At 40.8% G+C, this 22,585-nt stretch overlaps 1 protein-coding gene across 2 annotated transcripts; it reads left to right on the top strand.

The window, feature by feature from the left end:
- The first annotated feature begins 3,525 nt into the window (after positions 1-3,525).
- On the top strand, positions 3,526-21,779 carry vps54 (VPS54 subunit of GARP complex). 2 transcript variants are annotated; one of them, XM_085275919.1, is made up of 23 exons: positions 3,526-3,685; positions 8,033-8,207; positions 8,752-8,993; positions 11,130-11,214; positions 11,711-11,745; positions 12,011-12,142; positions 13,273-13,658; positions 13,777-13,903; positions 14,430-14,537; positions 14,649-14,704; positions 14,859-14,955; positions 15,134-15,486; positions 16,254-16,383; positions 16,475-16,656; positions 16,828-16,940; positions 17,698-17,761; positions 17,908-18,013; positions 18,223-18,310; positions 18,425-18,546; positions 18,697-18,777; positions 19,217-19,324; positions 19,410-19,504; positions 20,066-21,779. In XM_085275919.1, exons 2-23 carry the CDS (start codon positions 8,063-8,065, stop codon positions 20,169-20,171), a joined length of 2,961 nt encoding a protein of 986 aa, XP_085132045.1. In that variant the 5' UTR covers positions 3,526-3,685; positions 8,033-8,062; the 3' UTR covers positions 20,172-21,779. The 2 variants fall into 2 exon arrangements, with proteins under 2 accessions (XP_085132045.1, XP_085132044.1); XM_085275918.1 differs by lacking the exon at positions 3,526-3,685 and adding an exon at positions 4,008-4,215.
- Positions 21,780-22,585: the final 806 nt, after the last annotated feature.

Genomic DNA, 22,585 nt, shown 5'->3' with positions numbered 1-22,585 from the left:
CCCAAACTGGAAAAGTACAGCTGATGGAAAGCCAGCTGGATCAAGATTGGTAAATGTGCATAAACTCATTTTCAAGTACAAGTCACATCTTTGGATTCATACTGAACATTTACACTTTGTATTTTGAATGTGATCTGACTCCAGTTCACTGGTCTTTACTGATTTAGTGAATTCAAGAAGATATAACCAGTTGTTCAATAAGCTATATGGCTCATTTCCAACCTCTACACACTATAAAGCTGCTATAAAAGGTAAAATTCATTCATCTAATCAGCATCAGTACCTTGAATTAATGTCCGCTACCCTTGTAACCTCGCATTGAGCATGATTATCACACCTTGTCCTGCACCAGTCCAGTGCATTACTGTGAACTTTACCACAGTTTAGCCTGCACTAAGGTGTACTGAAGTATCTAGTATTTTCATTCAACCTCTGAATAACATAAAATTATTATAATTACAGTTTTTTTCTAAAACATTTCACAATATGAAAAAATAAATTTAGCAACATATCTGGTCCTATTTCCCTCACGGCAGATGACCAATGGCGTGTCCAGCGGGGTGGCCTGGGGGGGCACAGGCCACCCCCCAAACCAGACTGGCCACCCCAGGTGCCACCCCAAAGGCAAAACAATAAAATTCAATCAAATATCAAATGTCCGATTATGTTTTCACGGTGACGCTCAGATATCCGAGTGTAAGTGAATGCAGCATCGCTTCTGCGCTATGCGCATCACGTTAGCAAAGGTAGGAGAGCCAAGCGCAAAAGACAGCACTGCAGGAAACAATTTTTCGGTGAAAGAAAATGAGGACAGAATAAATGTCCCGGTAAGTAATATTAAGTTTGTTGAGTTTAGTAAACTTCAGTGAAATTAGAATACCAAGGAAAAAATAACACTTAAAGAATTATTGCAGCTGTGGAATATTTCAGACAGTATGCTACTGAGGGCAGCTAACATAAGAGTTATGAGTTATAAGATATAATCTAAGTCGTAACATTGCTGTATGGAGCTGCAAATTTGGTTGCAGGTTAACATAGCTGGACTGGCCATCGGGCTTATTTGACTTATTTTTTATTTTTTTTGTAATGGCATGAACAATGAGAGGTGGTGGATTGGCCAGATGCAGGTCGATGTGTAGAAATAACTCCGTTGTTTGGTGGTGGCTATGACGGGGCTTCCACAGAGGCCAGCAGGTGGATGAGGGAAGGGGAGGCAGGAGGAGAGCCCCGAAGCAGCCGCCAGTCCGAGTGTCAGGTGAACTGAACTTCAGGTAAGAAGTTATGACCTGCAGTCTATCTGGGTCAGATATAAACCAAGTTTAGGTGGAGTTTATTTTCATGTTGCTGACTTTTTACTGTCAGTTGCAATAACTCGTACTGCGTTCTAGCCAGCTTGACAGAGTTTTTATACAGCTGGGTGGGTGCTATGATGTTACTGATAGTGAACTTTATTTTATTCATAAGGTTAGTTAGTAGAGTTGCCAACGGCTCCTTAAAAAAATGGAATGGTCCCTCATTCAGAGAAAATATTACACGTTTCGTATTGAGCTGAGAAGAGACGCAGTTTGTCCCGGACTTTAGCTAGAATGGAAAAAAGACACAAAGCTGGAGTTATTCTGTCGTTACGCTGCACAGCTGCCTCTTCTCTCGTTCTCCCTCTCCTGTTGCTACTTCAATCATGAAACTGATCAATGATCAGCTGATCGGCTTTTCTCTCTTGTTTATCGCCCACTTTGCGCCAGAAAGAGGAAACCAGCAGATATTGCGCTAAACAACAGCAGCACGTTTAAGCTTGATCGGCTGTTGTTAGAATTTATTTAATATTAATTTCTAGTATCAGCTGATGTTTGCTGGAGCCACAGCTGTAAAACTGCTGGTCATGATGTCGGTTTGGATATGTGGTGAGAGGGAAACATGAAGATGAAACCAGGAGATGTCCTTACTGAATCATCAGAACTGTGATGGAGAAACAGGTTTACCTTTTAGGTGACATGAATGAGTTGAAGTTATCAACTGTTTCTGAGAGACAAATAACACCAGGATCCTTTTTTATGTAGCTGACAGCTGGTAACTGTGCAGGGGCGGGTCTAGGAAAGTTTTGCCAGGGGGCCAGGTAGGGCATTAACAGGGAAAGGTGGGCACAAAGAAATACTTTTCTTTCTTATTCTCATTTAAAATACCTAGTTTTTATTAAATAATTATCTAAATCTTACAACCAAAGTTTTTATCTGACGTAAAATGTATAGAAATCATACATATACCAACAAGACTATACATCACTGTCACAACAGGGTTTGTTTTCAGTCAAAGTCTTTATGGCTTTAATACCTGGTGGGTCGGTCTGTAGTCAAAATGCCCGATTTTCTGTCCCAGTCCAGCCCTGCAGGTTATACTGGCAGTGTCACCATGCCAGCTGACTGTATTTCATCATCAGCCAGTGTTGTTCTTTATCAATATTACCAAAGTTTACCATAAGGCAGCATAGAAAGTATTTACTTGCTTTCAGGTTTTATTCAAATGTTAGTCTTTTCATTTGTTTCCCCACTTTTTTCCTGTTTCAAAATCAAACACCAGTTTGTGAGAAGATTATCTTCTTTTTTTAACAGGCAGATAAAGTTTTGCATTGGCTAATTTGTCAATTGTTTGTTACAAATGTTCATATTTTAATATTCAAAAATGTTTTTGCCCAAAACATATGTGCACTATATGTCAGTAAAAATACTATGCAAATATTGATGTCCTTGACTGCTGAGTAAACACTGACAAAACACTGATTGTATCTCTTGTACTTTATCAACGCAGTATCTAAAAACTTTGCACCGTAGTGGTTAAAATCTCATTCTAATAAGAGTTAAAAGTGCATTTGGTTATTAGGTTTATAGGATTATTGAATTATGGTTAAGGGTTGGTAGAATTTTTTTTTTAAACATTATCTGCCAATTAAATCTGCCACCCTTCTCCAAATCTGTGCCCCTACCTGGCCCCCCCAACAAAAATTTTCTAGACACGCCACTGCAGATGACCGCCCCTCCCTGAGCCTAGTTCTGCTGGAGGTTTCTTCTTGTTAAAAGGGAGTTTTTTCCTCCCCACTGCTGCCAAAGCTTTGTTCATATGGGGTCACATGATTGTGGGGTTTTCTCTGTTGTATTATTGTAAAGTATGCCTTACAATATAAAGCGCCTTGAGGCGACAGCTGTTGTGATTGGCGCTTTATAAATAAAATTGAATTGAATCTTGGGTAGATCCAGCATCCTAAAATGAATGAGGGCATTACCAGCGAGAAATAAATTAGTTAGCATTGTTGTATCACAGCAGGAAGGTTCTGGGTTCAATTCCACAATCATGCTATGCATGTTCTCCCCGTGTTTGCGTGGGTCCTGTCCGCGTACTCCGGCTTCCTCCCACAGTCCAAAGACATGCAGTTAATGGGGTTAGGCTAAATTGCCCATAGGTGACATTGTGAGGTTGTCTATCTCTCTTCGTTAACCCTGTTAGACTGGTGACCCTGTCTCTCGACAGCTGGGATAGGCACTGCCGTAACACCGTTTAATATATCGTGTTCAGTAAACCTATTTGAAATTATTTTAGCTTTGCGGCATGGCGAATTATCCTGCTGGAAGTAGCCATCGAAAGACCGGGGACACAGTGGCCATAAGAAGACGGAAAGTTCAATAGCACTACTCTCGTAGGTTATTCCATTAAAATTATGCGGTTGTTACTGTAAGTATGCCCGGTCAGCGTTTTTCTGATCTTCTGTTGTGCAGTTAAGTTAAACCCTGCTTCACAATCACTTATCACCTTTCGTTGCCCGTTCTGATACTCAATTTGAACAGCAGTTCGTCTTAACAATGTCTACATGACAAAATGCTGAGTTGCTGCTATATTAGATATGCCATAAACTGTTTATATAACAGTTTAACAGCTGTATCTAGTGGCCGGTGAGTGCGCACTTTGTTGTCTACTGTATACGGACCAATGACATTGATATGGACCGATTCAGCTTTAGTTAGCAGGGGGCAGCAGCGAGCTTTGAAGACTGAAACTTGCAAACAGGCAAATAAAGAACCTGACGTTGATGTTCCTCTTTCCAGCGGTGCATGATGGTCCGTATACCGGTATTAACTGCTGTGAGTCCTGTTGTTTTCCCCTCGTTTCCTTTAGTGCTACTGTGATTATGAAGAAAAGACACACCGTCCGCTTTATTTTACATGACAGGTAGGTGTCCAAATGAAGCCTCTCGGTCCCCTGTCATTCCGGGCTTTCTTTGGTGTTTTTATGTTGCCTGTTGGGGTAGCTTATCCGGCTAACTTGCTACCATTGGCTAGTCTACGTGTAACTGCCGTTGACAACATTAGCTGTAGCGTTAGCTCTAGCATGTAGCTAATAAGGCCGCGAATATTCTGCAGCACATCAGCCCCTGACAACAAAACTGCAATTAGTTTTGTGTGTTTCATGTTGCTGTTAGGCATTGACTTCACTGTCAGCGTGAACGGTTGTAATGCAAACACCTGCCAGCAATGCGTGCACTGTAGCTAGGCTAAGGCTAGCTGCCTAGCTTCTGTTACATCTACTTGTCCCGATGGGAGGCACAGCAACGATGACAGCCGAAAGCATAAACATTTTAATATCAAAGATTAAATGACTACAAGGGACACCTGTTTTTTCTCCGCTCAGAAATAATCACGATGTTTTATTGGGCGAGGAAATTTATAGTATAATTTATTAACGGTGCTAATTACTAAAAAAAAAAAATGCCATTAAGGCCATGTTTATTTCTTGGCACAATTTCCGGAATATATTAGGGTTTCAGATTTACATTATAAGGAAACGTTTATGCCTGAAAATAATCAGTTCTCGCTGAGTAGATCATAATGTGATTGAAACAAGTAGAATCGAGTTCAATACAGCGGCTCCCCTTGGTATTGTGCTTTCACTTTTGTTGATACCGAGAAAAGGATTAAAAGCCTGATTAATTAATAAGATCCTAATATAGGATGGTGCACACTGTTTTTTTTTTTTGTTTTTTTGTTTTTAAAAAACAAGTATTCTTTGTCCATACATGCCGTCCAAAACTATTCCTGAATAATTTGGATTTCTAAGAATCGGTAAATAATTTTTCTTTGGACTTTACATGTCAACATAGAAATATAACTGAGCTTTTATGATCTCAGCAAGAATATCTCTGTGCAGTTATGCTCTTGTTTTACTGTAATTTGCTGATGATTTATTGTTTTTGAGTATTTTACAACGGTTGTCTAAGGGCAGATGAAAATAAATGAGGAAGGTGTTATAAGCTGCTCCTGCTTGTTTTTTTTTCTTTTTCTTTTATGGATGGGATTCAGTGTTACTGCTTGACATATCTTATATGTCATATAGTGAAGAACTAGCCAGTTATATACCTGATGTACCTGCATAAATAAATTCAAATAATACTTATTTTAATCTTTGGCTATCACCATATTACTGCCATTCCTTCCTATTCCTTCAAAGCAGTCTGTCTTCAAAAAGATGAATCGGACAATCATTCCTATTTTTAGCTCCATGCAGTTGCAGTGGGTGGTAGAAAATTGACGGGCCAAGGATCCAAGATGGTTGTGAGTGCTTGAATCTGTGACAAGTCTGAAGTTTTATGTGTTAAGATGGTTCTTAATATTTTGACAGCATTTTTTTAAAATGTAAAAGCAATATGAAGGAGCTAAAAACGGTTCTGATAATAATGGGGAGCGCATAGATCTATAATCCTCTCATTTGTGTGATGGGATTAACAGCAGAGGGTCATACACCTCCACAGTTTGAGCAGTCAGATTACAACTGACTGTTAGCACAGCAACATATCATTGGTTTACAGCTGTCATTTAACCAGCAGTTTTCTTTCAGTTGTTAACCACCAGGGCTGTGAAATGGAGCCAATGTAAAACTCTAAAAAATGCAGTTCTTCCATGGCCAAGTCAGCTTTGGTCCAAATTTTACAGGGTGGTACACAAAACTGACCCTATAGGTAGTTTCTCCTTGTATAACAATTGTAAGACGGCCGAAAAGCAGCACAGGTCTGTTGACCCAGGCAGGTGGAGCTGGGTACCTTTTCCAGTTGAATCAGCAGAGCATCAAATATGAAACATGTGGTCAAAGTTTAGATGCATTTTGTGTTTGATCGGGTGTTGCCGCCTTGGTCAGCTTTTTGTCAGCTTGCATTTTTCGCTACAGATGCTGCAGAAAATGTCTGCATTAAGTTTTAAAGAATTTAAGCACATCTGAGAGCACTTTCACCACGTTGCAGATGTATGTAGGCTTACTGACTGGAGGTTGATAGGCCTTAAATTTGTCACTTAACCAAAGGACTTTTCTATATTTGTGTTGTTTGTGTATTTGGAGCATTTTTAATGAAATGATAAATGATACTGTTCGATATGTTATACAGTACATCAGAGAGCTACAAAAAGTCTTTTACTTTTTATTTAATAGCACATATGTATGTATGTGTGTGTTGTATCAGTCAGTTTTTGGATGTAGTTTGCCAACATTAGCTGATAACCTCGCTCTTCACCTACTCATCCAGTTATGGTATCTTATACTTCAGGGTTGTGTGTGTGTGTGGGGGGGGCTGCAGTCTATCCCAGCTATCTTAGGGCATAAGCAAGGTACTCCCTGGACAGGTCACCAGCCTCATGCAAGTGTTAACTGAACCTTCAAATGTAGTTAACAAAATGAATGCATGTTATTATCTCAGTTGTTAGATTTAATGCAGCACTGTTGAAAGCTGTACCAGTCACCCCACCCCCCCATAAAACCACTGTGTACATTACCACACAGAAAGAGCTGGAGACTTGCTTGCACCAGTGGATGAACCAGGGCACGTTTCTGTGTCAGTTTGATGTAGAACTTGTATTGAAATTGAGGCCCTTCACAAATTTTGATGTAACTTTAGTCTGCCTTGTACATGGCAAGCTGAACACATAGTCGTTCTCTACTGCAGCTAACAAGTTACACTAAAAGCTACCTTTGATTTGTCTGTTATATACAAGGGTTCGCTATAGCAGGTAGCTCAACACATTTTATTGAATTTTTTTGTACTGGATGTTCTTTCTGATGCAACCATGAAGAGGTTTGTGTCTTGTCCCATGATCAAACTTTGGATCTTTTGCTGGTTAGATGAATGTGTAAGACTTTATGGCAAAACTAAAGGAACACCAACACATTACAAGTACAAGAGCTGCTCAGCCATTGAAACCCATGCTACAGCATTTACTGAGTCAGCAGAAGATTGGCAACTTTTACACATTATGCACTTCAACACTTAGCAATCACAGTATAACTTTGTACAGTCTGCCACTTTGAGGCTGAGTTGCTGCGATTCCTAAATGCTTTCACTTTGCAATAACATCCCCTACAGTACCCCCACAGTTGATCATATCTAGGAGGGAAGACTTGGACTAGGATGCCTTCTCTTGCAGTACCACACTCGAATTTTCTGAGCTTGTTAGAATGATTCATTCTTTCACAAAACTTTGTAAAGACAGACTGCATGGTCATGTGCTTGATTTCAGACTGTGGCAATGGGTCTAAAAACACTCAAATTTAAAGGTTAATTAGATTCAGCCACCAATCGTTTTTTTTAATATAGTGTTGCTATCCCTAATGGTGTACAACAGAAGGGGAAGACGTGATACTAAAAGCTGCCAATTTCAAGAAATCATCATTTTGAAACCACAAACCTGCAGAGATGTGGAATGAGACTTCAGAAAGTCCCCTAGTCATCCACTACAAAAAATGGTTCCCAAAGACTCACTATTACTATTTATTTAAAAAAACAAAAAAACCCCAAAACAATGCCCAGTGACTTTATGAAATTATTGATGCTTTAACATCTTACAAGATCAATCTTCTGAAAACATCTGTGACTCTTTACAGATTGGGCAAAGTTTTAAGAGAGATGGACCACATAACTCGTTTGGAACTTTGCTGATTTGGAGTTGATAGTGCTGATTATGATTTCTCTATCTAATGCTAGCCCTGTTTTCATCTTTTTTTCCAGCTAGCCTGCTGGGAGGCACGTCCCAATGACATGGCCTCCAGTCACAGCTCCTCCCCAGTGCCTCGTCCCAGCAGCGGAGGCCGAGATGGGATCTATCACAAGGAGCGAGATCCTTCCCCACCTCGCTACCGGCATATCCGCTCTTTGCCTGACGTCTGCCCGAAGGAGCCGACTGGTAGGAAGAATGACTGACTTCAGTGCAATGGCATGCATAGGCATCATTTTTAGCAGTAGAACATAACCAGAAAGTATACATATTTTGCAGTTAGTGAAAATAGTCTATAAAAGGTGGTGAAAATCTAGATGTTCATCTATACATCTGCGCTAAGGGTCATCAGTCATTTAAAGTTTACATAGAAACATAAACAGTGATGCTAATATCTTTTTAAGTATACTTTTTTTTTTACATACTGGCTATCTAAAGCCCACTCTTTCTTTCACGTTGTCATATTGAACACAAATGAACTTTAAATAGACAAATTTGTGACACTGCAGGAAAACACAGCGTCTTGCAGTTTTTATCTGTATGTTGTGCATTGATTTACTGCTGTGCTTGTGATGTTGCTGTTTGTTGCATTCACCTGGGCCACAGCTGTGATTTAAGTTCAGGAACATGGAAACAAAACCAAGAAACCATGGCAGGCCAGATGCTTAAATTATGAGTTGTTGTTCTCCGCAGAAAATGAAAGCACTGACTTTATTTCTATGTGGTCCTCCAGGTGAGGGGCAGGGCCTGTGTAATGGCCCATCTGTGGTGGCAGAGCACGACCGATGGACAGTTTATAGCTCGAAGGTCAACCTCCCAGCTGCACTGAATGACCCTCGGCTCGCCAAAAGGGAATCTGACTTTTTCACTAAAACATGGGGGCTGGACTTCACCGAGACGGAGGTGATGCCCTCATTTTGCCTCCCCAACATCACCAAGGAGCACTTTGGGCCCTACCTGCAAGAGATGACTCAGGTAATACCTAGAGCGAATTATTAAGAGCATTTATGATTTGTTGACAAGTCAGTATCACTGCAGCTCAGATCTGTGTGGAGTCAATGTTAAAGATGCTATTAGGATATTTTTGTTCTTGAGAGAGTCTTGATTGGGGAAACCTGCAGTCGGCTGAGACTGAAGAAGTCCCTTAGATGAGTGACGAAACGTTTCTCCCAGTGAAAACCCTACAATCAACCTTTTGGGGTTCCTGAGAAAGATTCTACGTTTCTCTTGTTTTGGGTTTGTCAAGAATCTGAGGCAGTTTCACTTTGTAGCCTTTTTTGCTCAGGACATGTAAAGTAGAAGTCTTGAAATGCATCTGTTAACTAAGAACTTTAGTTTAAGAAATCTTGTGCATGGATCTTGTGCAAACAATGCAACTGTCTCCCGCTGATGAGCAGCTGCTGTATTTTCCCACCATTTAGAACAAAGGTGGCATTATAGAAGAAGAAAAGATGAAAATGTCTGAATAAAGCTGGACCTTTTTTTAAATCTCAGGAATTCAAACAGCCTGAATACTGGAGGCATTTGCATTTCCTAGAGGAGTTTACTAAATAAAAAAGCAATAGAAGTACTGATGCCAAAGCTGTTGTGATGGAAAGATGTGTCTCAGTCTGTATGTTAAATATGTGATTTTCACTTTAACCAGTCAGGGTTTTCATGTTGATTTTTCTTTCTTTTTTTTTCTTGTACATGCACTCATTTGTTGACAGAGTTACTTATCACAATGGTTGTGTTACTCTGGCATTTGGCTGAGATTTGCTCTTCTTGTTTTGCCTCACAGTTAAGCTACATTAGTTCTAACTGATAGCTTCTACTGGAGGAAACATGACAACTGCAGTTATGTGTATAGATACGAACAGTAACATACATGGTTACTGATAGTAATTTATTGTTTAATAGTTAAAGTAGGGTTTGATTTACAGAAGTTAACTGGTAACCAAGCCAAAGCCAGAGCGCTGTGGGTAGGATGAGTAGCGTGCTTAAACGATTATGGAAGTGACGTGAGTAAAAATGGCGTTTTGAGATAGTCTTACGTTCATCATTAACCCAGCCCCAGTGAGGAATGTCTTTGTGTTTAAGAGACAGCAGCTGTACGTTTGTATTCAAGATTCAAAGTTTTAAAGGGAACCCAGTCTCGATACAGTACAAACACACCTTAATGTGTTGGATAAATGTGTTGGACGGTACAGGGCAATCAGAGCAAGGACTAATAGACTCAAACACAGCTGTTATCCAACTGCAATAACACATCTGAATACTACAAAAAAATGTCCATCACGCCACTCTTGTGTTAATCTATGCACGGTCTGAAGCATGTGTGTGGGAATGTATGTGAATGTTTTACTGTTATATCTTATTAGTATTTTAAGTATTCTATCTATTTTATTTATTGAATTTTATTGTTTTATTTATATTTTGATATTGCTAGGGATGATGCAATGATCGGGGACCATTCTTAATTTCGTTGTTCTCATGACAATGACAATAAAGTTTCTGATTCTGATTCTAAAACCTTCCTTTACTGGCTGTCATGTTTCAAGTAGAATAGATGTCTTGAAATGCAGCTGATGCTTTAATGTTGTCAACAAACATTCTACAAACAATTAAAATAATGAAAATAAAATACAAACAGGCTTTAAAGTTCTTATGTGTTTTTAAATTCTTAAATTGTCTTGGCCTGTGCTGCTTCATTTTTATAATGCCTCAAGTGGCAAAAATAGCTCTTACAGAAGGTTTCTGTTCCTCATTTAGTCTTTTATTACTTTTGTTACCAGCTGAGTGTGGTGAGATTGAGCTGTAACATCTCTTGCACTTCTGACAGTGCATTTCTGTTCTTGTAAGAGTCATCTAGTTTTTAGAAATGTTATTGTAGCTTTGTTTTCACTTCCTCCTACGGGTTTCATGCATCTGATTTCTTGTTCAGTGTGTTGCTTTGTTCTTCTCTAATGACCCACAGCTGTAACCTTTGTTAGTTTGTATCATCAAACTTGGCTTCTGTGATTCACTCAAGCCTTTTTTTCCTGGTGCGTAACGATCATGTTAGCTTTACAGAGAGCGGGCTGGGCCAAAAATCCTGAACTTCCTTTTTGGATTTCATGATTTCATTTTTAGAGGGAACGAATCCATGAACGTTGCAAGACGATCTGCCCCAACAAAGATGATGTCGACGCTGTCTCTAGTATCACCACCAACCAAGGTATGAATTATTAACCAGCTGCTGCAGGACTCTCTGACTGCCTAAGATTGGCAGCACGCAATGACTTCAGATGCAAATATGCAGGCTACAGTGTATACATATACACTGTCACATCTGACTGTACCACACATTAAGTGTATGTGAGCGTAGTTTGGTCCTGAACCTTGGCTCTTTAATAGATTTAAGGGTTTTTACAGTTTAACACACGGGTTTTATTATCTTTCTTTTGATTTGCTTCCAAAACAATATTTTATGCCTTTAATGCACATTTCAGAATTTGATCTGATAAACACATTTCTCTGCTTGCTGCACTTTTCACAAGTTTCCTGTCTTTTTTATTTTTATTGTTTAGTTTGTACAGAGCACACTCTAGTGTCAGTCTTAGAAACTAAACTTTGTCAAACTTTGTTAGCTGAGCAACACAAAAGGATATTCTGACTCTTAAACATAACTACTGTAACCGATAGTGATTTAGAGCTTTTGTTGCTTATTCCAGACAAATCCAGAACTGAGCTGGAGCAAGTCCCGAAGGTAATTATGCAAACATGCATAATATTCTGTCTGATTCTCTTTGGATTTCTCTTTCCCTTTAACTTTGACAGTGTGGCCAATGCTCTAATGCAGTTCCGTTGTATCATTTTAGCTGTGGACTCAAACACATTGTGACTCTTTTGACACTTGCAACTAAGCATGTCTCATTTATTAGCTTAGACATGATAGTGACACTATTGTGACAACAGGCTGTCTCCAGAGTGACCTTGCTGCTTCACTGTCTCACTGTGCTTTATATTGTCAGATTTTCATGAAGCCCGACTTTGCTCTTGAGGACCCCGCTACCTTCAACATGGTCCTTCCCTGGTCACACTTTAACAATGCTGGGGGGAAGAGCAGCAGAGACGTGGCTTCTTCCAAACTGCTCCAGGAAAAGGTGAATTCTCATCAACACATACAGATCACCCAGGGAGGGCGATCTGTAGATCGAGAGTAAACCTGCACTGATGTGTTTTCAAAGTGTTCCTTTCAAACCATCTTGGTAACACTCCAAGGCAGTTATATAGTGTTCCTTTGAAAACGCATCAGATCACAATGGAGAAAAGCATCATGCTGAGTATCTGTACTGATATGGACTGTGAAATGTAAGGAATAAAGGATGCGATTGTTTAATGGGAATGAAAATGATCAACCTGCAGAGGGCTGAATTCAGGGTGCTCCTGCCCCCCCCTGCTGTTTGTGTTGAATTTTACACATCCACAAACAGTGGTTTTGGCTCTGACACCGGCATGTTTATCTGTCTAAACAGCTAATCACAACCTAAACAAGAAGCAACCACTGACCAGTAAGAGGTAGTTTGGTGTTGGGGCCTTGTAGCATAACAAAAGAACAAAAGGAACTTAAAAATAATAATACTAATAAGTTTTAGTAGCAATTTTGTTAAATACTTGTTTAAATCCCTTTAGCTTCTACATCTGTGAGTATTTTCTGCTTTTCTCAGTTTTACAAGAAAGACACGTGGCACTCCAGGAAATTTTGTAATATATCGTTCAATCTTTATTTTAGGGAAAGCTAGCAGGAGTTGTAGACTCACCGGTCCAGTCACTTTTGATGAGGAGTGAAATTAAAGTTCCTGTAGATACATTCTATAAGTTAATTACCTTGAGGTGTTACCAAGATGATTTCTAAAAGGACACTGGTTGGTGTTGACTGGAGAGGTTAAGAAAAATGATGGCTAATTGTAATTTATTTATAATTGTATTTGATGGACTTGATCTAAACACAGAAATTAGACGTCTGTTGTTATATATTTAAGGATGAAATGCATATTGTTATTGTTCAGTTAATTTACCTGAAGATATTTAAAACTTATGACAAGTAGAATATAACCGCAGTGGAGGTTTAGTATCGGTCATGTGTCATGTGATTAACTGCTTACAGTTAACAGGATCCTAATCAAACAGGATAGTTGTTGATTTGCACTTTTGTGCTCATCAGTCATTAGATCAGTTAAACCAGCGACCTTCATATGTAGAAGTTAATCAAATGATGTTCTTTTTCCTCCAGCTCAGCCACTACCTAGATGTGGTGGAGGTGAGCATTGCTCGACAGATCTCGCTGCGTTCCGAAGCGTTTTTCCATGCTATGTCGTCGCAGCACGAGCTGCAGGACCAGCTGCAGGAGACGCAGCATGCCGTGGCCGTCCTTCGGGGCCGTACAGCTGCCATGGACCAGGTCATGTGCCAAGGACCTCTCCAGGCTCTCTGCACCGCCCTGACTCGCAACAACTGCGTGAAGCTGCACAACAAGCTGAAGCTGATGGCCGCAGTGCATCAGACACAGCCCACTGTACAGCTGCTGCTCTCCACCTCTGAGTTTGTTGGAGCACTGGAACTTATTGCCACCACTAAGGAGGTGCTCCAGCAAGAGCTGCAGGGCATCCACAGCTTCAGGTGAGAGTGTGTTTACTGGATCAGTTTTACTAGGATAGTTTTTGTTGTGATGTCTGAAATTGATGTTCTACAAGCAGCCAACAGAGCAGCTGTACAATGCTGTGTTTGCATCTCTCAGACATCTGGGCTCCCAGCTGTGCGAGCTAGAGAAGCTGATTGATAAGATGATGGTGGAGGACTTCAGTATGTACGCTCACAGTGACCTGAACCGCAGCCTGAGAGATGAGCCACAGGTTCTGGAGAAGGTCTGAACAATCACCTTCAACACAAAGGGTCTAATAGATTTCAGGATGGTCATGTTTAGAAGATGACTGACAACAACAACTGTTGGGGAATGTGCGGTTGCCATTTACATTTGCATGCATCTCTGTATACATGATAAATATAAGTATTCCTGCTACATCTACACACACAAAACATCAACGTTTCTGTTCCTGTCATCAGTGTGATGCTTAATATCGAAAGACTAAATTATATTTCTTTGTCATTTCGAATGTGCTTCTGCTTTTAGTTTCAGTTACATCAAACAAAATGTAGAATCTGATTCTGGCAGCAAGTCATTATTATAGTCTGACAGAAACAATTATATACAGCTGTGCAGCTCTGCTCATGCTGAGTATCAGTATTCGTTTTTAGTCTTTGAATGTGATTACGTAATTGAATTCTTCGGTCTCATATTAAATTCATCTCAGCTTTCTGAAACCCTGCTGCCCGGTCATGTCAGTGTTTTAGGACCCTGTATTTTCTGGTGCGTTTGTCTGTGGATTTTAGGAGCGTCTGGAGTCGCTGGTGTTCGGCCTGCTGCGGCAGCGGAAGCTGGATTTTCTGGATATTTACAGTGATGAGATGATCGTAGCGGCCAAGGCAATCGTCTCTCAGGTGTGACTCCTCCTGACACAGTCCAGTCTTTATCTGTTTCTAAGCGCTGCATTAAATAACAGCGATCCAGCTGCGATTTATCATGTAATAGAAACCTTTTTGTGTTTGCAGTGTGTGGCAGATAGTGTTGTGCAGATAGAAGAAATTGATGCTGAAGTCGTTGTTAAGTAAGTTGGAACAATGTGATTAATACCACTGGTTGTATTAAAGCATTTTATGGAATGTTTAATGAGCACATTGACTTTGTAAACAAAGAAAATACCAGTCCAAGTTGAACCTCATGGAGACTCGCTGTACATGTGTGCATTTGTGTTTCTCAAGGCTTGCTGACCAAATGCGTCTGATGACATTCCCTCAGTGGTTTGACCTGCTGAAAAATGTCTTTGAGAGCTTCCTTTTCTTCCTGCAGAGAATCAAGGTTAGTCAAAACAGCTCCTGGTACAGAGCTCCTATTTTTAGTCTGCTAGACTTCAGAAGATGGTTCACACATCACAAACATTATCCAACATTTGATGCAGGTAAAAATATTCTTTCTGTGTGAATTCAACAAACTGAATCTAATTGTGCACCTTATTACCCAACTGCCTGTTTGCTAGGCCACTATGAATGTGATCAGGAATGTGGTTCTAGAGGTTCTGGACTCAAACCAGAAAACCCGTCTCCTGGAGGACTCCTGTTCAGAACCATCCGGCCAAGAGGCTTCTCAGGTCCCGTCACTCCTGCAGGGAGAGGCTGAGCTGGCCTACCTCACCCATGAAGGCCTGTTCATCAGTGATGCTTTGAATGATGCCCAGCAGAAACGGCAGGAGCAGAAACAACAGCGAGTAGTGCCGGCAGCCCAGGATCAGAGCTCTGCAGCAGGATTCAGGAGCCAGCAGGGCCGGGTGGAGACTGCCAGTAGTGACTCTGGGGCCACAGAAATGTCTGCCAGCAGAGAGCAGAGCTTCATGTATGTCACTCTTAAGTTTTTCTTTTCTTTTTCTGTTTGAACAAAAACAAAAATATCATGGTAATTGCAGTCCCGTTGCACCATAGCCTCTAACTGACATCTGGTTAAAAGGCTGTTGCATTTTCCTTTTTTTGCAATTCAGGTCTTCTTATTTACTGAAAACAGCATCAAACCGTAAAGTGACAGTTTTGTTCAAAAGTCTTGAGCCTTCCAACAAGACAGATTTTCTTGTAATTAAAGTTGTCTTGAGCAGCAGTTCTCCAGGCTTTCTGAAGGAGCTTTTCTTTAGACATTGGGTGCTTTTTCTCTCTTTTTCAGTTCGGCTCCTGTATCAGAGCACTTTGTGAAAAACACTTTTTGTTTGTGATGCTACTTAACATTGACCCGTGAATTATTCAAGCATAAAAAAAGGGATGAACCAGTGTTATGACTGCATTTTAGATACTTTGTTACTGGTCGCCTATCACAAAAACACAGGATGCTCTTATTTCTTTAGTTGATTCTACGAAAATGGCAAACACGCATAACTTACACGAGAACTGGACTTGAAAACCAGTGGCAGCAGATCTTACAGAGTGGTGTGGACTGTAGTGGCTTATAATCTCCTGTAGAGACTGGCTCTCTTAAAACAAAAATGGAAGTGTTGTTGCCCAAGAAAAAGTACAAAAATGATTTAACCAAAAGTGAAAATGACTGAGAGGGATTAAAGCTGTGAAACCTTTGACTCGGTTCTTCAGCCTGTTAACAGTGAGTGTGTTTGTGTTCAGGCCTGGTGAGAACATGATGCCCACCGACTTTGAGCTGAACCTTGTGATAAACAACCTCCAGGAGCTCATGTACACGGCTTCCGACATCAGCCATGACCGCTGCGTCAAAGTGCTCACAGCCCGAGCCAAGGTATGGTGTACATGTGTCTGTATTTGAGGTTTTCTATGGAAAAGGATAAACCTGAAAATGTAATTGAAGTGTTTGTGTTTACGTTTAACAGGATGGATCTCTGGAGCGTCTGACCTCAGCGGAGTTCGTTTGTCTTTCACAGGCAGTGGAGGGATTTGTCAGGGACACAGAGGAGCTCTGTGGCAGGCGAAGCGTTTCCCTGAGGGGCGCGTTGCAGAGCCAGGCCAACCGCTTCGTCCACCGCTTCCACGAAGAACGCAAGACCAAACTCAGGTAACCTGCAGTACCATTGTTTTCAGGATGTGAAGGTTTGCTTTTAAATATGATAACTGTTTGTGTGAGTGAGTGAAGGTTTAGTTTCATGGTTGAATTTGAGTGTGTATCTGGTCTTACTCCTGTAATGTAGCAGTGTAGGTGCTGAAGTTTGCTTTTGTGCCCCTGCAGCCTGCTGCTGGATAATGAGCGCTGGAAGCAGGCTGAGGTTCCTGCTGAGTTTCAGGATCTGGTGAACTCCATTGCTAATGGTAGAATATCACTACCAGAGCGCAAAATCCCAGGTATCAGACTCCACTGTCCGAAAATCCTCATTAACCTGATTTTATTTGTAATTTCTGTAGTTTTAGTTCTACAGTTCTGAAATGTTTTGATTACTTACAGAGTAACCTACGCACACGTTGCATATATATGCTGACTTTGATGTAAAATAAGAAAATGGATAAAGAAGTAAAGATTCACAGTTCAGTCCAGTCAAGGAGTTTATAAGACCCCCAAACCTTAGAGAGAAAATCCCAACAATTGGACAGTCCCCTATAAGCAGCACTTGGCAACAGTGGGGACAAAAGAACTCCCTGAGAGGCAGTTATCTATGAGACCTGTTGGGTGAGGGTTGGGCAGTTAATTTCCCTAACGGACCACATGAAGCAGAATTTATGTTAAAGTGCAGTCGTGTGTCTGCTTGGTGCTGCTTGTGCTGTTCTTGGTCTGTCAGCAGGCGCAGAGAAGAGCGGACTTGTAACATACAAAGAGTTGTAGTGAAACAGAGTGTTAAAAACAGTGAAACCTGTTCACTGCAGCAGCAGTCTCCCCCTCCTCCAGTTTGGACAGAAACATGCATGCAGACAGACTTAAATTACACTTAAGAAGCTGGGAGTAGAGCAGAACTGCTCTGTGTTGTTGTCAGAGGCTCCAGGTGCTTGGAGGTTTCTAGTGATGCACTGAGGCTTGGTTCCACAGCTTGCATACAGAGCAACAGAGAAACATCACAGCACAAGAAGAACAGCTTTCTTATTTGTAACATTCGTTTTCCCATTCCAGGTCCCAATGACAGGAAACCCACAGAGTTTCTGCTTGTCAACGGGCAGAAATATGCAGTTGTTGGGTAGGTGAAATCACATATTTCATGATTTTAAATATTATTCTGTCCTCACACTGTCATTAAAGTTGGAAGTTAGACAGCGCAAATGCTTTTTAAATGTGAACATTTAGTTTTAAAAGATTTTCTGAGTAGCCTTTGTGTTCCTTCAGGACGGTTCTGCTGCTGATCCGGATCTTTTTAGAATACTGCCAGTGTGTCAATGACATCCCATCCATCTCTACAGACATGCTGACGCGTCTGGCAGACCTCCTCAAGGTCAGAAACTCAACAGCACACAAATCACACGATCCTACGTTAGTTCAGCCTCTTGTAGTTAGTAAACAGGAAAAGACTTTGTTTCCTAGAGACAATTTGATCACAACACTGAAGTGTTTACATTTGACACAGCCGTGACATGCTGGTATGCTAGCCTTAGGTTTAGAGTGGTGGTGTTTACTGAATTTTCTTGGATTGTCTTTCTGCAGCACTTCAACTCTCGGAGCTGCCAGCTGGTTCTGGGAGCCGGAGCTTTGCAGATCGTCGGCCTCAAGACCATCACCACCAAAAACCTTGGTATATAACACCTGCTACACACACTGCTTACAAGTAGACCTGTTTTTTCAGTATGTGAAGCAACTTTTAATGGTTGAGAATGCTGATTTTTACTGTTAACTGTGTGTGTTGTAGCATTAGCTTCCCGCTGTCTGCAGCTGGTGGTTCACTACATTCCCATCATCAGAGCTCATTTTGAGACCAAACTGCAGCCCAAACAATTCAGTGTTCTCAGACACTTTGATCACATCACCAAGGTAACACTCAGCATGACCACTTTAAGTGTGGCCTCATCCTGGCTAAATAAAAGTTTGAGAGAAGAGTTAAAAATAAAATGTCATGACAAAATCTCCAAAGATTTCAGCTCGATGTGAGTCGTGTTGCTGAGGCTGTTTGTTGTGTTGCAGGACTACAACGATCACATAGCAGAGATCTCTGCTAAGCTGGTGGCCATCATGGACAGTCTGTTTGAGAAGGTTCTATCAAAGGTTAGATGAGGGCAGGGAACACGAGAACACTTTATGAATGGTTTTAAATTTTATGCAAGCATAAAAATAATTCTATTTACAGAGGACTTTCAGTTGTAATGAGATTCAGGCAGTGTGTGTAGGCCTAATATTTCCACAGTTAGTTGTGTTAATCCTTTTTTTTTACTTTAATAATAGTATTGAATTAATGTAGACTTAATAGAATCATTGCTATTAGATAATAGAACAAACAAATAACCAATAATCGAACCTACTAAATTATACTTGCACTGTATACCTGATGGTCAGGTATCCATTTCTGTCCTTTATTAGTACAGAATTTATGACTTTTTGACATGTGTAATGCACTTTCTCAGAATCTTTCTGTGTATTTTAAATTGTTGTATTCCAAATGCGCACAGAATCACATGACCTCAGGCGTATCCTTTTATGTCCTCAGTATGAAGTGAAGGCTCCGATGCCCTCAGCCTGCTTCAGAAACATCTGTAAGCAGATGGCAAAGATGCACGAAGCCATTTATGAACTTTTACCTGAAGAACAGACACAGGTGAGATCTTTTTGTTTTCTCTACTCTTTTTGTGTCTGTGACAGCTTGTTGATCAGAGACTTGAGAGTTGTGTATCCATATACAGATGCTGTTTCTGAGGATCAATGCCAGTTTCAAAATGCATCTGAAGAGGCAGCTGGCTCGGCTTGGAGTTATTAATGATGGAGGACCGCAGCATGGGTAAGTGCCCTGAAAACCAGCTAATGATTGGAGTATGTTGATATGACAGAGCAGCACTTCCTGCTTCGCTCTGAAGAGAAGTAGCACCTCTTTTCCTGTTGGTGTTCCCCGTTGTTTCACATTTTATTGAAAGAGAATTTTGAACATTACATGAATACTTGACATGTCTTTATATCTGCTATATTAAAGTGCTAGAATTGTACTTAACAAACCTGACACAAATTTAGAGTTCCACTTCTGTGAGTTAGTTTTGGAATTAACGTAGGTGATAGGTGTGTGTCAGTGACAGCTGCCATGGTGCCAGAATCATTGCTGCCAATTTTGAAAGAATATCCTCATATGTGGCTCTCATTTTTCTTAAAAACAAAAATAAGGTAAAAAAAAAATCTGGTAATTCTTTGTTTTTACGTTCATCGGGCCCCAATGTGACCAAATATCAAAGAGAAATTAAAAATGCTGCTGTGGAAGAGTTCAGGTCTTAGGAGGTTATAAACTGCTTCTTGTCAGAGCATAGCTCTTCCCCATCTTTCATGTCTTTGACACTTTGACTCGTGTTTGCAGGCTGGTGGTGGTAGACGTGGCGTTCTACACCGAGAACATCCAGGGGCTGAAGAGCCTCGAGAGGCTCGACCTGAACATGGTTGAGGTCTGGGAGCAGAAGAGGTGATGGAGGATGGAATCTGCATCTCCAGAACTGACCTTACCTCAGCAGTTATGGGAGCCTGACCCCCGGGGGCTGGCTGAGGCTGGAAGAGGCCCAAAGGGACCAAAAATGCGAGTATGGGAGAAGAGCAGCAGCATACCGGTGCTTCAGAGACTGTTCAGAAACGCACAGCGCCTGGTGAAAAACTGTTGCCACCTCATCGCAGTGTGTGCAATTCAATAGAAAATGAAAAAATAAATTATTACTGTTTTAGTGGGAGGGCAGGATGTGGATTATTCTTATGAAATTTGGGGGTAATTTATTTTTCTTTCTCCGGAAACATTCTATACTGTGTTAGGCTTTTTCCTCCAGCAGTCTGCAATGCTGGAGCTGACAGGATTTTTATCAACACCGCATGCTCGGCAGGTTACCCTTTTGCATACTCGGAGAGCTTGGGAGGGGTCATTCTTATTGCTTAAAAAAATCAACAGGGTTCCTGTTCCATGTTAACACTATTCCAATCCTCTCTGATCAGCTGCTTTTGGGTTTATTTGCTTACTTTTTTGTACTCCAAAATAATAATAACAGTAGCTGAGAGAAAGGTTTAATTTCAGTATGTGGGCATAGTGACAAGATTCACTTCAAAAGGTTTAACTTCCACCTTAAAACAGTTTGGTCATGCAGTTGCTTCAGCCCAGTCAGATCCTGGTCGTTGTGATGATTGACAGTGGCGCAGAACTCGCTAAACTGATGCAGAGAGTTTGCAGGATGTGAAGCATGAATATCAGCTGTTAACTTTTGCACCTTCCAGTCTGTGTGAGCTGTTAGTTTTCTGCGAAGATGGAAGAGAAAATCTGATTAAACCTATCATCCAGAATACCTTCTTCTGATGCTGCAATATTGTGTCACAACTCCCCACAGGGGTAAAAGTAACAAGTGCTTACAGCTCTCCCTCCTCCTGCTAGCAGAGTTTTCTTCATGACATCAGATTTGATCAGATTTTCTCTTCCTGACTGTTCAGCTACCGAGAGCTCCCGTCACACGAAGCAAACGACCTGTCCAGATGCAGTCACAGATCAGTCTCTGCAGCAGTAAGAACACTACAGGCTGACAGGCTGCTGTTTGGAACCATTCGACTCCCAAATGCAAATATTCATCTACTCTCCTAGTCTATGTGTTGGCTTTTGTAAGCAGCTTGTTTCCAAGATAAATCTCCTGGTATGAAACTAATGAGCTGGCATTGCAATAATTTGCCCTTCTGAAATGATTGACTATGGCTGCACATGTTAGATTAATCATTCTTAACTCCCACACTAATCAGAAGGCATAAATGGTGTACATATGGTGACAAGCACAGTTGGATTAATGTGATGTGACTGCAGCGGTCAGCGTCAGGCGCGCCAGAGAACAGAAGCATTAACGATCATCACTGTCTGCTTCAGAAGTGCCTACTTTGAATCGACTATCAGAGACGACACATCTGAGCTCTCCACTACAGTGTGCCTACCATACCACTGTGTGTGTGTGTGAGTGTGTGAGAGACTTTTTGGGGTTTTGATGAGCATGTGTGTATGAGTCCAAATGAATCTGTTTCCTTCAAACCTGCTGTGAATAAAACAGGATGATGGAGCGACCTATTGTCAGTCTGTTCATCTGTTGCACATTGTCATCTTCAGAGCTAGCATACTTCCTGTCTGAGCCTCACAAAACATGTTAAGGCAAATGTAAGAGTGTTATTATTTCCAGTTAGCCAATGTTACTACATCGGTCTATTCTGCACAGTTCTAGCTGTATTCATTTTCTTAAAACTCACATCAAACACTTCCTGTAAGATCTTTGGCTTGAAACCACTTAAGTTTTTTAAAAATTTGATTTTCGACCCTTTCTATCACTTTCCAAATTGATATGAAAGATTTTACATGAAGTATTTGATTCAAGCGGAGTTACTGAAGTAAGGATAGAGAACACTTAAAAGAGATCGTTTGACATTGCTGGATGTACTAGATCTTTCTCACATCGGCTTTTTGGATCATGTATCGCTTGCTTTCACTGAAGTAAGCTTTAAGTTACTCTAGACAGTGAGAATGACGATGGCTAAAAATATGAAAGGTTTGTCATATCTATGGTTGATGGAACAGCCAAAAACTTTACAAGGTTTACTTGAAATATTACTATTACTTGATAACTAAAAAAAAAAAAAAAAACAGCATCAAGAACTCCTACCAATGAGCTAGAACAGGCCAGCTTAAACAACAGTACAAAACTCTAGTCCTGGCAGCACAAAGACCAGAGGCAACAAGACTGAGACTCTCCAACTGTGACTCGTACACTGAAAGGCACAATCAAGTGACTAAGATGATGTACAGGAGCATCTATGGACTGGAAGTCCCAAGCCCTGATGGGAGACGACACCAAAGGTGCTTGAGAACAGCAGGGTT

This window comes from Mchenga conophoros, linkage group LG6 (genome assembly GCF_057382185.1).
Source record: "Mchenga conophoros isolate Kocher_MC1m ecotype Shallow Benthic linkage group LG6, M_conophoros_male_GT1.1, whole genome shotgun sequence".
NCBI lineage: Eukaryota > Metazoa > Chordata > Actinopteri > Cichliformes > Cichlidae > Mchenga > Mchenga conophoros.
The sequence above is the reverse complement of the archived record's forward strand: the minus strand, read 5'-3'. Positions and strand labels throughout refer to the sequence as shown.

Coding starts and splice junctions, on each gene's coding strand:
- vps54 (XM_085275919.1), top strand. CDS start 8,063: ATGGCCTCCAGTCACAGCTCCTCCCCAGTGCCTCGTCCCAGCAGCGGA. Junction 12,143..13,272: donor CCAAACTGCTCCAGGAAAAG/GTGAATTCTCAT, acceptor TTTTTCCTCCAG/CTCAGCCACTACCTAGATGT. Junction 18,014..18,222: donor GTCTGGCAGACCTCCTCAAG/GTCAGAAACTCA, acceptor GTCTTTCTGCAG/CACTTCAACTCTCGGAGCTG.